We start from the raw sequence: 17,473 nt of genomic DNA, 5'->3' as shown, positions 1-17,473 counted from the left end.
CAGATGGACAAAAGACTGATTACTGCTAAATTGTTTGGCTGTTTTGTGTCGAAAGAATATGAATTAAACGACTAAATATTTAGCTACTTTTGATGGCAAACAGGAGTTGGGTGTATAAAGTGCAAGGAGATCCGTCAGGTATTTAGGCCCCATGCCACTGAGGGATTTATAAACTAGTAGTAGCATTTTAAAATAGATTTTACAGTTTAGTGGTAGCCAGTGCAGAAATGTGAGAACAGGACTGATGTGCTTGGTTATCTTTTTTCTTGTTAGGACTCAAGCAGCAGCATTCTCAGTGAGCTGCAGTTTCTTCCCAGCTGTTTTGGGAAGACCATCCAAAAGACCATTGCAATAGTCCAGCCTGCTGGAGATGAACGCATGATTGAGCTTCTCTAGGTCTTGTCTGGGCACGAGACCTCTGAGTCTTGCTATTTGATGTAGATGATAAAACACTGATCTAGGTATAGATTTAATTGACAATGTAGTTTTTACCAGCAATCTCTGGAAATATGCATCAGAAAGTTGTTGAAAATGAATAAATTATTGGCAGCTTTGTACCATAAACCAATAAAAATCAAGTCTAAAGTATATAGAAGGCAGGTCTAGCATCTTTGAGAGATGCTATATTAGACACCATGTTTCCTTCTGGCCCACTCTGGGTCCTGCGCCTGTCGATGACATCACACTAGATGATTGGCTGGATGTACAACTCATGGAAGTTACGATGCCACATTCAAAACGTTATTGCAGTAAGAGAAACACAACTTTAATAACAAAACTGCTAAACTCTTTCCAGAACCAACGTGAAAGAACAGAATTGAAAGAGAGATGCAATATATTTTGACTGAGCGGTATTGCCGTAGTATGATGATGTCATCGGCAGGCACAGGAGGACCCCAAGCAGATCTGGAAACTACAATCGGCATTTCATCCTCTTGATTGAATTAACTTAAGGACCATCAAAGTCTGAGGAGTCACTCTGAGCTCTCGTGTTTTCTGCTGGTGTAAAACCACCCTGAAATGTATGTACTGCCCCCTAGCGCCAGGAAACTGCATACTGCCTCTTTAATGTGACCAGTGAAGCTCAGGTCTGAATCAGTTATGACACCAAGATTTCTAACTTGAATTTTTGTGTTTTTGAGTTTGAAAGTGATCATTTATAAATGAAAGGGGCCACAGATGACCACATGATGGCCCTTCTGACTTTACCGGAACAAAAATCTTCTTTATTCACTCGGCAAAATAAATCACATGGTTTTAGTGATTTGCTGTGGGAATAAATGAGTGTCATGGTTTAAAACTTAAGCCAGATGTTTTTTCTCACTTCAGCAGACTTTAGCTTCTTCTGGCTGAATGAAAGGGTGAAAAGGTGAACACAAGAGAGCTGTTTTGTTGTCTGTTTGTGGACAGAACAGTAACATTTTAACTGATTTGGGTAAAAAAATCTCCATTACACAAATTCCCACTAAATAAAAATGCTGATAGTCAAAATCCTAAGAAGGGAATTTAGTAGCAGTTTTTACTTAATGAGGGTTTTCAATGAGACGAGGAGAGTTGTCGACGTTCAGCACTGGACAGCTTCCATCAAATCAAACAGAACAGAGCAGAGCGGGAATGACGCGGGATGTGACCCAGCATGGCAGCTCCGTGGGCTCGGTCTAATCACAGGCGTGGAGCCTACAGCGGACTCACTGGCTCTGCTCAAGCAGGAGACTCCGTGTGTGTGTGTGTGTGTGTGTGTGTGTGTGTGTGTGTGTGTGTGTGTGTGTGTGTGTGTGTGTGTGTGTGTGTGTGTGTGTGTGTGTGTGTGTGTGTGTGTGCGTGCGTGCGTGTGTGTGTGTGTGTGTGTGTGTGTGTGTGTGTGTGTGTGTGTGTGTGTGTGTAAGAGGGAGAGAGAGAGAGAGAGAGAGAGAGAGAGAGAGAGAGAGAGAGAGAGAGAGAGAGAGAGAGAGAGAGAGAGAGAGAGTTATTTCTTGGTTGTCTTTGTGGCAGCGACACATGGAAAGCATGTTTCTGTATCATCAGTAACAGGTTCTGTTGACACTGACCAATGTTATTTCAGCTTTTTAATAATAAATAAAAAAACATCAGAAGTCGCAGATGATTTAGATAATCAATAAATAAAAATATTTCTGTTTGTCTTGTTCTTTTTTGTTGTTGTTGTTGCTCCATTTGGGAATTTACTTTAATTTTGGTTGCATATTTTTTCTATTAAAATCGTTTTAAAATACCTTGAAAGTCCTTTAGAAAGTTTGGAGAATATTTGAGTCTGGCAGCTTAATGGAGCGGAAACATAAAGACACAAAAGGCAGAAGGATCTCAAGGAGAATGCAGGATTTGGTCGAGAAAAGAACAGAACTTCTGTTTTCTTTTAAATATATTTCACGATTTCACATCCAATGAGCTTTCTTAGTTCAAACCAAAGAAATGAGAAGTGTGAGATCAAAAACATGCCCCTCTTCCTCCTGAGGGGTTGAGTCGTTGCTGTCCAGCAACACAAATGCTTATAATCACACTCCTGAAAGTGAAAATTGTAAAATGTGGCATTTACTAATTGATGTCATCTTTTCTTCCTCCATATTTGCTATAAAACACATGTGAGGTTTTAAATCTCCCAACCCCTGCCTCAACATGATGGTTCAGATGTCTGCGATGTTCTGAAGTTCGCTAGAACCGTCTCACCCTGTCCTGTCTCCCCATTCTGTTCTGTCACTTGTCTCTGTTGCTCCCACCTGCTTCTCGTTTTCCAATCACCCAAGCTCCCAGCCCTAAACCCCTCCAGTTCTGTGTCTCTTGTCGGTTCATTGTTTCTTTGTCCAGCGTGCTTTATATATTAAAACTATTCCAAAACCGTTCCTGCCCGCCTGTCTGCTTTCCTCACCCGCATTTGGATCCTTGCCTCCGTTTCACTCACCGGCACGCGCTGACAAGAACATAAACCACAAACACACAAACATTTTTTAAAACTGATCTAAACTAAGTTTTACATTTTTGTTCGATCTTCTCCATAATGTCCAAACATCTGGAACCTATTAACTTTGCGCACTCGTCTTTTCTCATCAGCCCTGCAGTGTTTGAGAGCCTCAAAGGAGACACTAGATGGCAACCAAGCTGGGTGGTAGACTGTGTGTGTGTGTGTGTGTGTGTGTGTGTGTGTGTGTGTGTGTGTGTGTGTGTGTGTGTGTGTGTGTGTGTGTGTGTGTGTGTTTGTGTGTGTGTGTGTGTGTGTGTGTGAGGGTGGGGTGGGAGATGGGGGATAAATTACGTGGGACAGCGGAGGGACTGACGGTGTTTTACTCAGCTCGCAGCTGGAGGAGAGCATCAGAGCGGGAAGCCGGTGACACAGCACGGGAATAACGGGAGTGTTAAAAAGAGTTGGACCACATCTGGGTGCGCGAGTTACAAATTAACTATTTTAAATTGACAGATTATTGCCTCCGGGTGGGATTGGGTCCGCAGTGGAAAGATGCGTCGCGCCTGCGGTGGCACCACTGCGCCCTTTGGAGACAGAGCCGGTGACGCGCCGACACCCCGCCGCTCCTAGATAGATGGCTCCAACATTTGGGGTGCAAAACAGGTGTCAGGGAAGTGTCGTCACGAACCCCGGAAGCCGGAGGAGGTGGGAACATCAGAGGGAAAGATGGCAGCGAAATCCGATGGTCGCGGGGTCGTCACCGGTTTCGCCCAGCTGCACAACCTGGACGAGGTGGTGGGAGCGGGGGAGGACGACGCACTGGATGGCAGCTCCTTCCACATCTGCCACTGCTGCAACACTTCGTCGTGCTACTGGGGCTGCCGGAGCGCCTGCCTGCATTACCTCCGGAGGAAAGGCAAAGGGAAGGGGAGGGATGCGGGGCGACCACAGCAGGAGGAGCGCCTCTGGCTGGACTGCCTGTGGATCGTTCTGGCACTGTTGGTGTTCTTCTGGGACGTGGGGACCGATCTGTGGCTGGCTGTCGACTACTACTACAAGCAGAACTTCTTGTGGTCGGGCCTGACCCTGTTCTTCGTGTTAGTGCCCTCGGTGCTGGTCCAGATCCTGAGCTTCAGGTGGTTTGTGCAGGATTACACCGGGGGCGGACTGGGCTCCGTGGAGGGGCTGAGCAGTCGTAGAGCCACGGCCAGTTTCCAGCGAGACAGGTGCTGCCGCCTGTCCGTCTGGGTCTGGCAGTCCGTCATCCACATCTTTCAGATGGGACAGGTGTGGAGGTAAGGCAAACTTTTTAGTCCAACCTCTAAAAAACAAATCAAAACATAAAAAGCCCATTCAGACTAATTTAAAGCGAGCTGTTTCCACCTTCACCTGACGTAACCCGATCATGTCTGGGGGAACCGTGATGCCATGATCGTCACCCTCACCTCAACACCAACCCACCTATGTCTGCATTTCGCTTCATGCACAACTTTAGTCTCACAGTAGGGTTTAAATTATATCAAATCCACGTTTTTATCCAGATGTGTCACATCTGGACGGAAATGACGCCAAAAGTGTTCAGCACAGTGCGCCATTGCGCTTGTGTGTAAGAGAGAGAGGGGGGGGGGGGGTTTGTTCAAATTGGGGTAGCTTGTGTGTGTGTGTGTGTGTGTGTGTGTGTGTGTGTGTGTGTGTGTGTTTTAAGACAGGCACCCCCATCCCCCTTTCCGCAGCGATCCAGACGAGCATCTGCTTTCACGGCTCACAAAACTACATGTCCCCCCCCACAGACATGACGTCATCGATTTCTCCGCGATGCTGCGTGCTCCCTAAATCCGATTTCGCGTGTTCATTTTGTCGCTCCCTCTTTCTCTCTCTCTTTTTATTAACAAACAGACGCGCGGCGAACCGTGGAGATGCGCGTAAATCTGACATGCAGAGCGGCTACTGTAGTGAAATGGCACTCTGGCGCGCGCTGTTCAGGCAGACCAGTGCAAGCGAGTTGTTATTTGGTGCAGACAGACGCAGTGGCTGGCATTTAATGGAAAAGAAGTAACGCATGATGGCTGTCCCGAAGGGGCTGCATGTGTGGAATTAAGTAAATCAGCTGCAGAACGCGTGAGCCAAAGGAAGGGATCAGATGTGTGTTTTCAACTGCTCCTGATTCATTGCAGCATTTCTGTTTGGCAGCTTTTTCTCACACAAATGCACTTCACAATGCTCCTGTGTTTTATTCTAAAGCATGAGAACATTTGAGCCACAAGCTAAATGATTCACACGAGTTCAGGAGTAAAAAAAAAAAAAACTCCAACTCACTGACCTTTGTTGATGAGAGCCACAGGCAGTAATTGGATATTTCTTCTTTTTTGTAGAAACCAACCTAAGTTTTTATTACAGGCTTTAAAATAGCATATCCTTGCACTGAAGATAAACTTAGAGCCTGTCAGTGGAGGAAAAGGTGGGTTCCTCCAGACTTAGAGGTTCCTCTGACTCTGAACATCTGTTCTATTGATCAGCTGCAGCTGCATGTCTTCAAGTTGGTGTGGTTCGATTGATAAGCTCATATTTGCAGTGGGTACATACACGGAAGGGCTGTTTGCTAAGTCAGAGGTGAGTGATGTCATCAGCATTAGCTCCAGTGCACAAGAATGTATTTAAGAACAAATGTTTGGCTCTGACTCGGCTTCCTGTTGTTTCACTGTAAAACATGAATGAATAATTCAGATAGTGTTGATTTAAAAAATCACAAACAAAAATACATCATTTACTGTTTAAACAGCCTCTGTTTGAAAGGGCAAAGGTGAGCTTTAACTGGACTGACTGGATCAATGAGTTAACAGCTAGTTTCAGAAATATCGTTGTAAAATCATGCAAACTCTAGCACGATTGGCTTATTGTTGATTGTTTGATCTGAAACTCAAAAAAACAGTCAGTCAGCACACTTTTACTGGTGAGTGAGTTCACCATCGCTAGGTGCTAATGTATGTATGCAATCCTTCATTAATTCACTGTGGTTAAACCAAACCGCCCTGACCGCAAGTCTGAAGTTGCAAGTGTGATATTCTGGTCACGGGGTGGTGGGGGTCTGGGTGACACGTCATTGACCCTGTAAACACTCAGCACATACTGGCTTGAGAAAATGTTTTACAAATATACGTTCTTTTAACCACGATTCGTTGTTACATTTGAATCAGCTCTCAAAAAGAGAATCGGTGCATTCAAATAGACGCTTATTGGATAAATTATTATTTTTTTTGCTGATTTAATTCATAGTTTTTGTGGAAAGAGATCATTTGAAGGTTTGTTTGACTTTTCTTTTTTTCTTTGGTTTATGTGAATTGCAGGTGCAACACTGCATAAAACACACCAAGCTAGCCTACTCTTACTGTTTTACTGACTGTCGTGGCAACTCCCAGCCTGACTCATGTCAGAGCTCTTTCCTTCACCAGACATGATCCGCCTCACCACTGGTACGGAGTTGAGGGTCAAAAGCTGCTCTTGTCGGCTTAACTGGAGTTCACAGCCTATAAGAGCCACGGGGAAGACAGATATGGAGATTATTAGACACTGAGAGGGCCCATCTTGCAGGGCACAAAGAGTTCAGATACTTCCCTGAAAATGTCTTCATTTCAGTTTCTTTTTACTTGTTTTGTTGGAAATCTCCAAACTTTTCAGTTTTTCTAAGTCATTTTAGGCAAGACTGAGCTTTTCTGGTTTTCATTAATGCGACAAAACAAGCTTGAAGTGCTGACAGGATTCAAAAACACCTCCTCATCATGTCTCATTAGTCTGTTTATTTATTTATTTATAACTCTACATTAAATTAGCCACTTCTTTGCTGTGCACCTGAAGACCAAGCTGATGGCACAATCTCTGCTTGTCTTGCAATTATCTCCCTGCTAATTGTTGACAGAGTCCCATCTGTAATCCCACCATGTCACCGGGTACCGCGGCTCTTTCATGTCCCTCCTGCCTGTGAATCCTCTGCTCTGCTGATGCTGTTAGAGATTCTGCTCAAGCGCACAGTGGATCAGACGTACACAGAGGTCTCCTGGTGCTACGATGGACAGCTTAATCAGTGTAAGCCCAAATTAGCTTCTCACCTAGCAAGAGCTGCGTCCATCCACTAACTACTTTGCAGAAAGCCACGTGGGAAGTTGGGAATTCCCAGCAGAAATGTGCTGTCTGCATGTGTGCAGAATTTCCTGCTTCTGGAATTTCAGCCTGCCTTTTTTGAGAATGTTTCAGAATTGCAAATCTTTTCACGTGCTAGTGAAGATTGTGCATCTCAAAGCCTGTAAGTTAGTTTTGTTCATGTTGAAGTCATCGGAACTAACAGAGATGATCTATCTGTTCAGCCGGGATCAGCTCATCCTAAAGGAGCTGTCCAGTGCTGAAAAGCACAATCAAAAGCTAATACCTCACTACTAGGTCATATCTGATCACATGTTGTCAGCATGAGCTCTGATTGGCTAAGGTTGTGTTGACAATTACCCTTCCTGAGATGGGCTACAGATGATTCCTGCATCTGACTGTGGATTAAATTGGTTTAGTCCTTTGTGGTTTGGATCTCTGAAAGCAGATGTGGCCTGGGGGTCATCAGTTGATAATAAAGGATCTCATTTCACTGTAGTGAATGTAAAAGGCTGAAAACTCCACATCTTAACTGTTTGCTTTTCAGTTTGTTGGTAAATAGTTTCACAAATTACTTGATTTTGTCAAAAAGTCACTGAATTTTATTTTGTTTAGTAGGAAATTAGTGTCTGCTTCACAATGTTGCTTTGTGAGCATCACTCGTCTCATTTTGTCAGTAAAATAAAATTAAATCAAACCAGAAAACATCCCTGTTCACATAATCAACAAAAGTTAGGATTTAAAAGCGGTCTAAATCGAGCTTCTTTACGCTGAGCTGGTGAGCGTGTGTTTGATTGTTCATTGATTCTTGAATGTCAGCTGTTCAGGAATTCAACAGAATCCAGATAAGAAGGGGATTCCCATTTTTCAGAACAAAACATTTTAATGTGACCAATCTGGTTGGCTGGATTATACCATAATCCAGAATAATAACAGGCTCACTACTGAGAAACAGGGGGAATAAATTGCCTCATGGTTGCCATAGACGGGTAAATATTGTTCCAGACTGCGAAGGACGTAACAAAAGCCCCTCTTGGCTGGCCAGGTGTCTGAGGCTTGCTAAAGAAAAGAAGAAAAAGCTTTTCTGATGCAATCAGCTGCTGTGTCAAAGGAAACATATACAGCTGTGGAAGTGAAAGTGGTTTAATATGAAGCTTGGATGAAATTAGTGACAATTACTGTAATTATGGGATGTTGAAATGTGAGAAGTTTTTCTTCTCATTAAGAAATGAAGGATTTAACTGATGGATATTTGCAGTTTTGCCTTTTTTTAACTTAAGGAAGAAGATTAGGGCCACTGAAAAGGAAAAATGAAAAGAATGAGAATTCTGAGATTAAAGTCAGAAATCTGACTAGCGCTGAGTCGGACTACAGAGATGAAGTCAACAGACTGACTTTGTGGTAAACAACCTCCAACTGAACACCACCAAAACTTAATAACTTATCTTGGACTTCAGAAAGGGCAGAGCCAACCTGAGCCCACTTTACCTGCACAGAGACTGTGTGGAGGGGGTACACTCCACGAGTTTCTGGGTGTGCAGGTCTCTGATGATCTCTCCTGGACTGCAAATGTCACGGTGGTGGTAAAAAAGACCCAGAGCCACCGTAGAGAGCATGCTAGCATACAGCATCACAACATGCTTTGCAGGGTGCTCAGCTGCAGACAGGAAAGCAGTGCAGAGGCTCATCAGCACAGCCCAGACCATCCCTGGCTGCTCTCTGCCCAGCCTGGAGGACATTGCCAACTCTCATTACCTCAGTAGAGCAGACAAGGACTACTCTCACCCCAGTAACCATCTGTGTGACCTGTTACTGTCAGGCCAACGGTACAAGTCACATAAAACCCGGACAAATAGATTCAGGGATAGCTTCTTTCCCAGAGCCATCACCGCATTAAAGCACAAAAACGGATGGACCTGTTACCCCGAACTACACATTTACTGTTCAGTCATGTACAATAACATTTATACGTCCTTTACTCAACGTGCTAAAATTCTGCTTACAATACTGACCTGCACAGAACCCAACTAATGCTGCTACAATATAAATGCTGTATACATTTGTACACATTACTGTTAATTTAACATTTACTTTGTTTCTGTATTTTTTTGTATTCTTTTACATTTTGCACCAAAGGGAGTGGCGCTCCAATTTGCTGTACACTGTTCATCGACAATAAAGGCCATTCTGTTCTAAAAATTCAGAATTAGGAGAAAAAAGTCAAAATTCTGAAATTAATGTCAGAATTCTCTTTCTTTTCTTTTCTTTTCTTTTCTTTTCTTTCGTTTTCAGTGGCTCCAGTCCTTTTCTATTTGAATGAAAACATTATTTTTGTGTTACAAATCAATTCAGAAAGAGTTTCCAATATTTTTCATTTAAAAAAATCACAGCAGCTGCATTTTCATTCCTCATGGAGGCTCAGATTCAAACAAACAAACAAACAAACAAACAAACAAACAAACAAATAAACAAACAAAAACCACACACATTTTTTTATTAAGTGACAAATCCAGCCCTGGTGAGTCTTATTTACAGACTTCAGTGTTTCCAGTGACGCTCTGCTCATTTTCTCATTAGACAAGATAACAGGGAACAAAGCCAGATCTCCATGAAAACCCCCAATTATGTGACAGAGGAGCGCATCAAAATGCAAGAGGAGACGGCTTTCTTGGGAGCATTTCACAGCTGGGGGTAAAGAGACAGAAAACCCGTAAATGGCAGCTAAATATGGGCTTGTGTAATTCAAGAAGCAGAGAGTGGCAATGTGGAAAGGAAGGAGGGATTGGGTTTGGTGTCGTCAGGGTCTGGGTTCAGGCTGGGTTTTACTGGATTCAACAGAAAGGGTTTGGTTTCATCTATTTAAATTCAAATAACCTGCATCAAAGATGATGTTTGCTATGTGAACATTTGTGCAAAATAAATGAATGAATGAAACGAACACATTTTGCTCATTTGAGTCTCATTTCTGCAGCTTCTAGGTTCAGCGCAGACAGACTGAAAACAGTAGCCTGGCAAGCCAGACTAAATAAATGTATTATTTAGTCTGGCCATGCTCAATTGACGGCTCTCGGTTGTGGGGCGGGTTCTACCGTTGTCTTTCAAATGATCTCCGCATTCCACTGGATAATGAATGTGACATACTCTTGTTTCACTCTGTTGCATCATCCCACCCACCAGGCATATAGAGTGCCCTGATTGGCCCACAAAGCGGATAAAGCTCTGTGATTTGTTCACTAAGCAGATAGAGCATGATTGGCCCACCATTATGGACCAATCACAGCTCTTTATGTGTTTGAAACCCCTCTAGAGAGCTGTGATTGGCAAGCCAGAGTCCTGGTAGGAGCTGCTGAGGTTCCAATGGAGCATGCCTAGACCATTCTTTGCAATGCAAGAATTTGGTCTAGTTCACTAGGCTATGAAAACAGAGCAAATGCACACATGTAGGAATATCAGGAAGATGGGTTTCATGACCAACATATTCATCCGCATCACGTTCACGCCAACATGTGAACAAGCACAAACTAGGCCCCGGGGCAGCAGAAAGGAGAGCAGCTCTTTCAGAGACGCGCTACAGCATCTCTGCATCATTACACACTTCCACATCCTGTTTCTGAAAACAACAACAACAACAACAACAACAACACAGGATATGAAGGTTTGCTTTCAGAGAGAGACTCATAGTGGACAATGAACTCTTGAAACCCTCCCTTGGGATTCACTTTTTGCAAAAAGGGATCCTCCTCTTCAATCTTTTAAATCAAAACAAGCAACGAAGAAGCATGTTCCATGCTAAAACCAAGAAAAAGACTCTGACTTATTGCAATAATCTAACAATAGGTTTCATTGAAGACACATGAGCTGCTCATGCATGAAATTCTTTTGGACCAAGCTCCTGTTTCTCTAAAACCAAAGGCGTTCTTTAGAAATAGATCCTTTTCTTGTCAATTGTTTTTTTGTTTGCCAAAGTCCAAGTTCACTTGTTTTTCAACACATTTGCGGTGGAAGTAGTTTGTAGTAGTTTGCACGCTCTCGTCTTGATGTGAGATTTATTGACTTTGAAGCGCTTTTGTTGTTTAGCCTTGCTCCGTTTTCCGTTTGTGTCTTCACATGTCGCTCCTACGACTGTCTGTTATTTCTATCCTCCTTTAAACACAAACCCAAAAGCCCGGAACGCTTTAAAACACTTGTCTGCACACATTTCTGGGGCATATTGTTATTGTTATCATTACCTGGGCTCATGGGGTGCCCATTAGGAGTTAAAACACACACCTTCTAAAGCTATTCTTCATCAGCAGTCCTCCTCAGCCTCATTTGGAATGTGTTTTTTCTCTCTTGACAACGGTGAAGCTTCCATTCCCAGATGTACCGTTTGAGACTATCATGTCCTCACTCTCTACCCATTAGTGCTCCTCACAAGCTCAAGTCCATCTGTCTTCCCCTAGAACGTTAAAATATGTTTTTATCTCCCCCCCCCCCCCCCCCCCCCCCCCCATGGCTTACACATATTAATGTTCTTAGACTGCTCATAAAGTCGGTTCTCCTACTCCATCCACCTCATGGGGAGACACCACAGTGTGTGTTCCTCCATCCTGGATCCTCTCCTCCTTAGTGGCTGTGGTTAGGAAGATACGGCTCTGTTCTGTGAGCTTGAAACCCGACGTCCCTCAACACCATTTAAAGTCATCATGATTCCTCCGTCCCTCTCCATCTTTTCCTTTACATTCACAAGCATCTCCTCGCACTGCCTTCACACAAAGCTGCACTTGACCTCCATTTCTGCCAAGGAAACTGGAGCATCTGGCCAACAACCTCCTTCCTCCCTCCCCGTGCCCTTCCAACCATCGTACTACACATCTCTTTACTCCCCACAGAGCCCATTTTCAGATCTCACTTCGTCCCGTTCTTCCTCCTGCTCTGACAAAACGTCTCGTTTCTGTGAGAAACCGTTACACTCGGGCTCACGAGCTGACCTGTGGATTCACAGCTCTCACACTACACGCCATTACCTCAGACCCACAACGGGCAACCTTTCATGCTTCGCTGTAGAGGGTGCACGCAAAAGAGCAAAGCAATAAGAGCAAGGAGAGTTCTAACTGTAACCTTTGAAGAGTTTAGATTTGCATTTATCAGAAATGGGAAGTAGCACAGGCTGAATGGAACGCTTGAAAATGAGAGCGGCATCTGTTAAGGAGTATTCTCTATTGCAGGCCTGCTTAGGTGTATAAAATCATGAAGAGAGCCCTTGTTTGGTCTAGAAAAACACAAAAAGAGACAAAATTTCCTTCCCTGAGCAAAAATCAATACTTGCCATTTTAGCATAGCTTCACTAATCTGTGAGACATCTTTGGAACAAAAAATTAAAACTTTTTTGCATCTCAAGTCCGAATGTGCTTTTTTGTTTCTGTTGCCACCAACATGTATTAAGCTAAAATATTCTTGTTAAGCTTGAGTGAAAATGACCTCCTAGCGTACAGTTTGTGATTTTGCCCTCTTTTGACCTCTGATGTCGTTTCCTTCAGTATAGATGATGCAGTTGGGGGGGCTTTGAGAAGTGTCCTAGACACAGTTTAGAGAGATGAGATGATTCTGTCACAGAATGGGGCAGGCAAAGGCTCGAGAACCCAAAACAGACACAAAAAGGTGACTTATTAGTGAATAAAGTAAAAGTTTCAGTCCCTAACAGGAGAAAACCCAAATGAATTCTGGAACACAACCAAGAAAAACATCTTAACAAGAAGAGGAGCTAGCAAGAGGAACTGTGACTATAAGTAGACAGGGAGGTGATTGATTAGAAACAGATGTGCTGATTACTAAGATTGAGAAGATGTAATGAGGAAGCAAGAAAAGAAAGCAGATAATGGACTGAAGGACTTTTCAAAATAAAACAGGAAAGTAAATGTGCAAAATCAGGGAACGAATTGAGACTTATAACACAAAATTCACCTGCATCATTTTGTGCCACTATGTTGGTCTCTACTTCCTAAACAGCCAAAACTCCACCAATCCGTTTTCCGTCAGTGTTTGGGTTTAGGAATTATGCGCCGGAAACAAGCCGTCTTAAGCTTGGTTTGTGCTTGACGCATGTACGTTCTTCACAGAAACGAGACACACGGCTGGAACGCACGTCTGAACGTGCAGTGTTTCTGGTTCCTTCCTACCTTCTGCCGCTGAACTCCTCCTAGCTTCCTCATGACGTCGTTTTTAGATGGAGGACATTCATTTATACAGAAGCAGACTTCAGATTCACCAATTCATCCCCTTGGATTAAAACCCTGATTGTTTCTTATACATTTTCTCACACATTCGTTGTCGTGCCAGTGACTTGCTCTCATCTGGAAAACTCAGAGACTCCTCAGCTCTGTCTGAAGGTTTTCTTCTCAGAGAGGTTTCATCCTGAAAGCTGCCTCAGCACTGTTGGGTGAAGAGCGTAATTGAGTCTAATCATGGCTGATGCTCTAGGCATCAGTTTGATAAACAGACAATCTCTGCTCATAAATAGTTGAACAGACCGTTTAGTGCTCTTATGCACGGCGTAACATTTGGAATATTTTTTTTCTTGTTATGTCTGCCTTCCCTTCCTATACAAGCATGAGGACGCCGTGCAAATATCAGTGAGCTTCTCACTTTTAAGACAAAAATTAGAGAAATCATTGATGGTTACTTTCTCCTCGTTCGTGTAGCAACATTTTTTTTAAATCATTTTCCTTAACATTTGACAAAAACTCTTGTAAAGAGCTTTAGTCCTGCATGCACCCATATACGACAAGCTCCTTTCATGTGACATCTCCTGTAAGAACATTGTGATCTGCCCCACATAACGTCTGGTTTAGATATAGAGCAGCCCACATTCACGCCTACTTACTCAGAGCCCATCTCTGTCCTTCCTGCGTCCTTCTCCTCCCTGGGATTGTGGCAGGAAGGCTCCGTTCTTATGGTCATGTGACCGCGACGAGAGGGGTCTAGAAGGAGAAACGGTAATGAGGAAGTGAACGTTTTCTCTGCAGCATCTTGCCATGATGATGGCAGAATTTCTTGCTTAGCGGCAGCAATTACAGAGCTTATTTCTGTCAGTCTTTGATCATTACACCTACATATATAATCCACCTGCTTGTGACTCATACATGTATAACTACCGGTGTGTGTATATGCGATGTGCACAGGAGGTGTGAATGTTCTTTTGCCTTATGTTATGATGACAGTGAGACGCACCTGACTCTTCTCCAACGTTCTGGTGGAAAACATCTGATGGTTGGCAGGAAGAGAGATTTTTTAATTGTTCATGAGAATATTATAATTTTAGATGTTTGTTCTAAAAATGTTTTTAAACTATTTCAAAATGTTCTGCAACATTAAGTTGTCACTACGACCCTGTTTTTTTGCCATTAACCTGCACAGCAGGGTTAAAATGGGGTGCTTCTTTCTTTTCTGTATTGTAAGAGAAGGAAACAGAAACATTGATTTTGCTAAAGCACTTATTTTATTTTGGGTTAGGTGCTGCCATAGGCTCCTCCCCCATCCCAAAGCACTCACAGGCAGCCCAGTGTTTGTGCAGAGAAGCAGAATGAAGAAAAAGTAACAACAAATCAACAATATCCATCCGTTTTCGACCACTTATCCAGGGTCGTGTTGCGGGGGCAGTAGCCTAAGCAGGGAGGCCCAGACTTCCCTCTCCCCAGTCACTTGGGCCAGCTTTCCTTGACCAGCTGAGAAATGTAGTGCCTCCAGTGTGCCCTGGGTCTCCTCCTGGTTGGACGTGCCAGGAAAACCTCACCTGAGAGGCTTCCAGGAGGCATCCTGACCGAGCCACTTCTACTGGCACCTTTCAAGATTCAAGATTTAATATTATTTTTCATCTTCAATATTCAAGATCATGTTATAGTCATTGCACAGGTGTACAACGAAATTGACTTTGCACTCACTAAAGACAGCTCACGTAAGGAGGTAGTAAACTATGAGTAACATAAAATAACAGAGCTAAAAAATATGTTATGCACACACACACACACACACACACACACACACACACACACACACACACACACACACACACACACACACACACACACACACACACACACACACACACACACACACACACACACAGACAGACACACACAAACACACACACAAACACACACACAACCACACACACACACACACACACAGCCAGTTTACGGTGCACACATGTTAAAGTATAATGTAAACATGGTAATAAGACATGTGTAAACTACAAACTGACATAATATAAATGTAAACAGTCGCATGTTGAGGTATCAGGGTTAACTAGCTTACTGTAAAGGTGCTGTAGTGCACTAACTATCCAGCAGAATCCCTGTTTGACCTCCTAGCAGCAGCATTCAGTTCAGCGATGGCTTTTGCATAAAAGCTGTTTAACAGCCTGGTGGTGAGAGTTTTTATCGCCCTATTGTTTACCAGACGGAAAACGTTTGAAGAGATAGTTAGCAGGGTGGTTTGAGTCTTTAAGGATATTTGTGGTTTTCTGAAGACAGCGAACGGTGAAGATGTCATCCAGGGCAGGCAGGTGTGTGATTGTTATTTTCTCAGCAGTTTTGATTACCCTCTGCAGGGCCTCCCTGTCAGATTCAGAGCTGCTGCTGTACCACACCATGATGCTGTTGGTCAGAACACTCTCTATAGAGCAGTGATAAAACCACACCAGCAGTTTTTGTGGCAGGTTGATCTTGCTGAGAGCCCTCAGGAAGTAAAGCCCTTGTTGTGCCTTTTCTATCAGAGATTTGGTGTTGTGTGTCCTCTGATATGTTTGTGCCCAGGAACTGGAACCGTGACACTCTCTCAACCTGCTCCCCATTTATTGTGAGTGAATGGTGCTCCACCTTTATCCTTTTGGGTCAGTGATAAATTTGTTGGTTTTGTTGGCGTTCAGGGTCAGGTTGTTAGCTGTACATCAGTCCACCAGCTGCTGCATTTATTCCCTAAATGCTGACTCCTTTTCCTGGCTGATTAGGCCCACCATTGTTGTATCATCAGCAAACATAAAGTTGGTGTTGTGGGTGGGCTTACAGTCATGTGTGTACATGGAGTACAGGAAAGGACTCAGCAAGCAGCCTTGTGGGGCTCCTGTTTTGAGGGACAGAGAGGAGGAATGGTGGGGGCCTAACTTACCAGACTATTGTCAGTCTGTTTGAAATTCTTGTATCTAGAGGCAATGTGGAGGAGCAGCGGGTCTACTCAGAGCCCCTCCCGGATGACCAAGCTTCTCACCTTATCTCTAAGGGAGAGCCCAGCCACCCTGCGGAGAAAACTCATTTTGGCTGCTTGTATTTGCGATCTCATTCTTTCGGCCACTACCCAAAGCTCATAACCATAGGTGAGGGTAGGAACGTAGATCGACCGGCAAAAATCGAAAGCTTTGCTATCTGGCTCAGCTCTCTCTTCACCATGAGAGACCGGTACAACACCCGCAGTACTGCAGATGTAGCACCAATCCACCTGTCAATCTCATGCTCCATCTCTCCCTCACTCGTGAACAAGACCCCGAGATACTTAAACTCCTCCACCTGGGCAGGACCTCATTCCTGACCCAGAGAAGGCATTCTACCCTTTTCTGATTCAAGACCATGGTCTCGGATTTGGATCAATCAAATAGGCCCTAATAGAAAAGAATAACTAGAGGATGGGAATAGATACTGTTCTATTTCGTTTGTGGTGGCTTAAGGATGAAATAGCCTGAGTGAAATATTTTCAGTTGGCGTGTCTGAGCAGATCAGTCCAGCCTTCCTTTAAGGGGCACAATAGTTATTATACTGCTTCTGTGAATCCCTCGACTCCATAGAGTTGGGCTGGGGAAAAACTACTTCCTACTGTATATATCGTGTTCCTTTCAACATTTTTCTTGTTCTGGATATTTGGATTCTTAAACATTATTGAACACCACAAGGGGGCGTGTTTGATTCTGTCCTATCAGCTGAGAAAGACAACCAATCGGGTAACATCTCATAGTTTTTATGTATACTTCATAGATTTAACTGGTTTTTCATGGCATTACTTCACATTTTGTCCCAGTTGAAGCACTGCAACAACTCACATTTAGCATCTCATCACAACCTTGGTTTGATGAGCTGACTAATGAACGGTGGGAAAAAGGCTCTGGTGCTTCTGTTTCAGGAAGTCGAAGTTAGCTGGAATTGAGAGGGTCAGAAAACGACAGGTTTTGGAGTCATTAATTTTTATGATATCCGGACATCGCACCTCTGATTGGCTAACAACAATGTGACTCTTCCACTGCCTCCATTTGCTTTGCAACGTTGATGTTTTACTTCCACAAATAACACAAGGAGTTCTGCTATGTGCTGGAGTTGCTAATGCTAATGGTTAGCTTCTACTAGCCAAGACATGCTCTGCTCTCTCCTGGATAATAAATTAACAACAACTTTCCTCGTCGTG

At 43.6% G+C, this 17,473-nt stretch overlaps 1 protein-coding gene across 1 annotated transcript in view; it reads left to right on the top strand.

Moving 5' to 3' along the window:
• The first annotated feature begins 3,548 nt into the window (after positions 1 to 3,548).
• xkr6b (XK, Kell blood group complex subunit-related family, member 6b) overlaps positions 3,549 to 17,473 on the top strand; it is a 71,624-nt gene continuing 57,699 nt past the window's right edge. Inside the window, exon 1 of the mRNA XM_015947131.3 lies at positions 3,549 to 4,209. Within this exon, the coding sequence (XP_015802617.1) occupies positions 3,641 to 4,209 (569 nt within the window). The 5' untranslated portion in view covers positions 3,549 to 3,640. The remainder of the gene's footprint in view (positions 4,210 to 17,473) is intronic.

The sequence above is a fragment of the Nothobranchius furzeri genome, chromosome 2, assembly GCF_043380555.1.
Source record: "Nothobranchius furzeri strain GRZ-AD chromosome 2, NfurGRZ-RIMD1, whole genome shotgun sequence".
NCBI classification, from domain to species: Eukaryota; Metazoa; Chordata; class Actinopteri; order Cyprinodontiformes; family Nothobranchiidae; genus Nothobranchius; species Nothobranchius furzeri.
The sequence above is the reverse complement of the archived record's forward strand: the minus strand, read 5'-3'. Positions and strand labels throughout refer to the sequence as shown.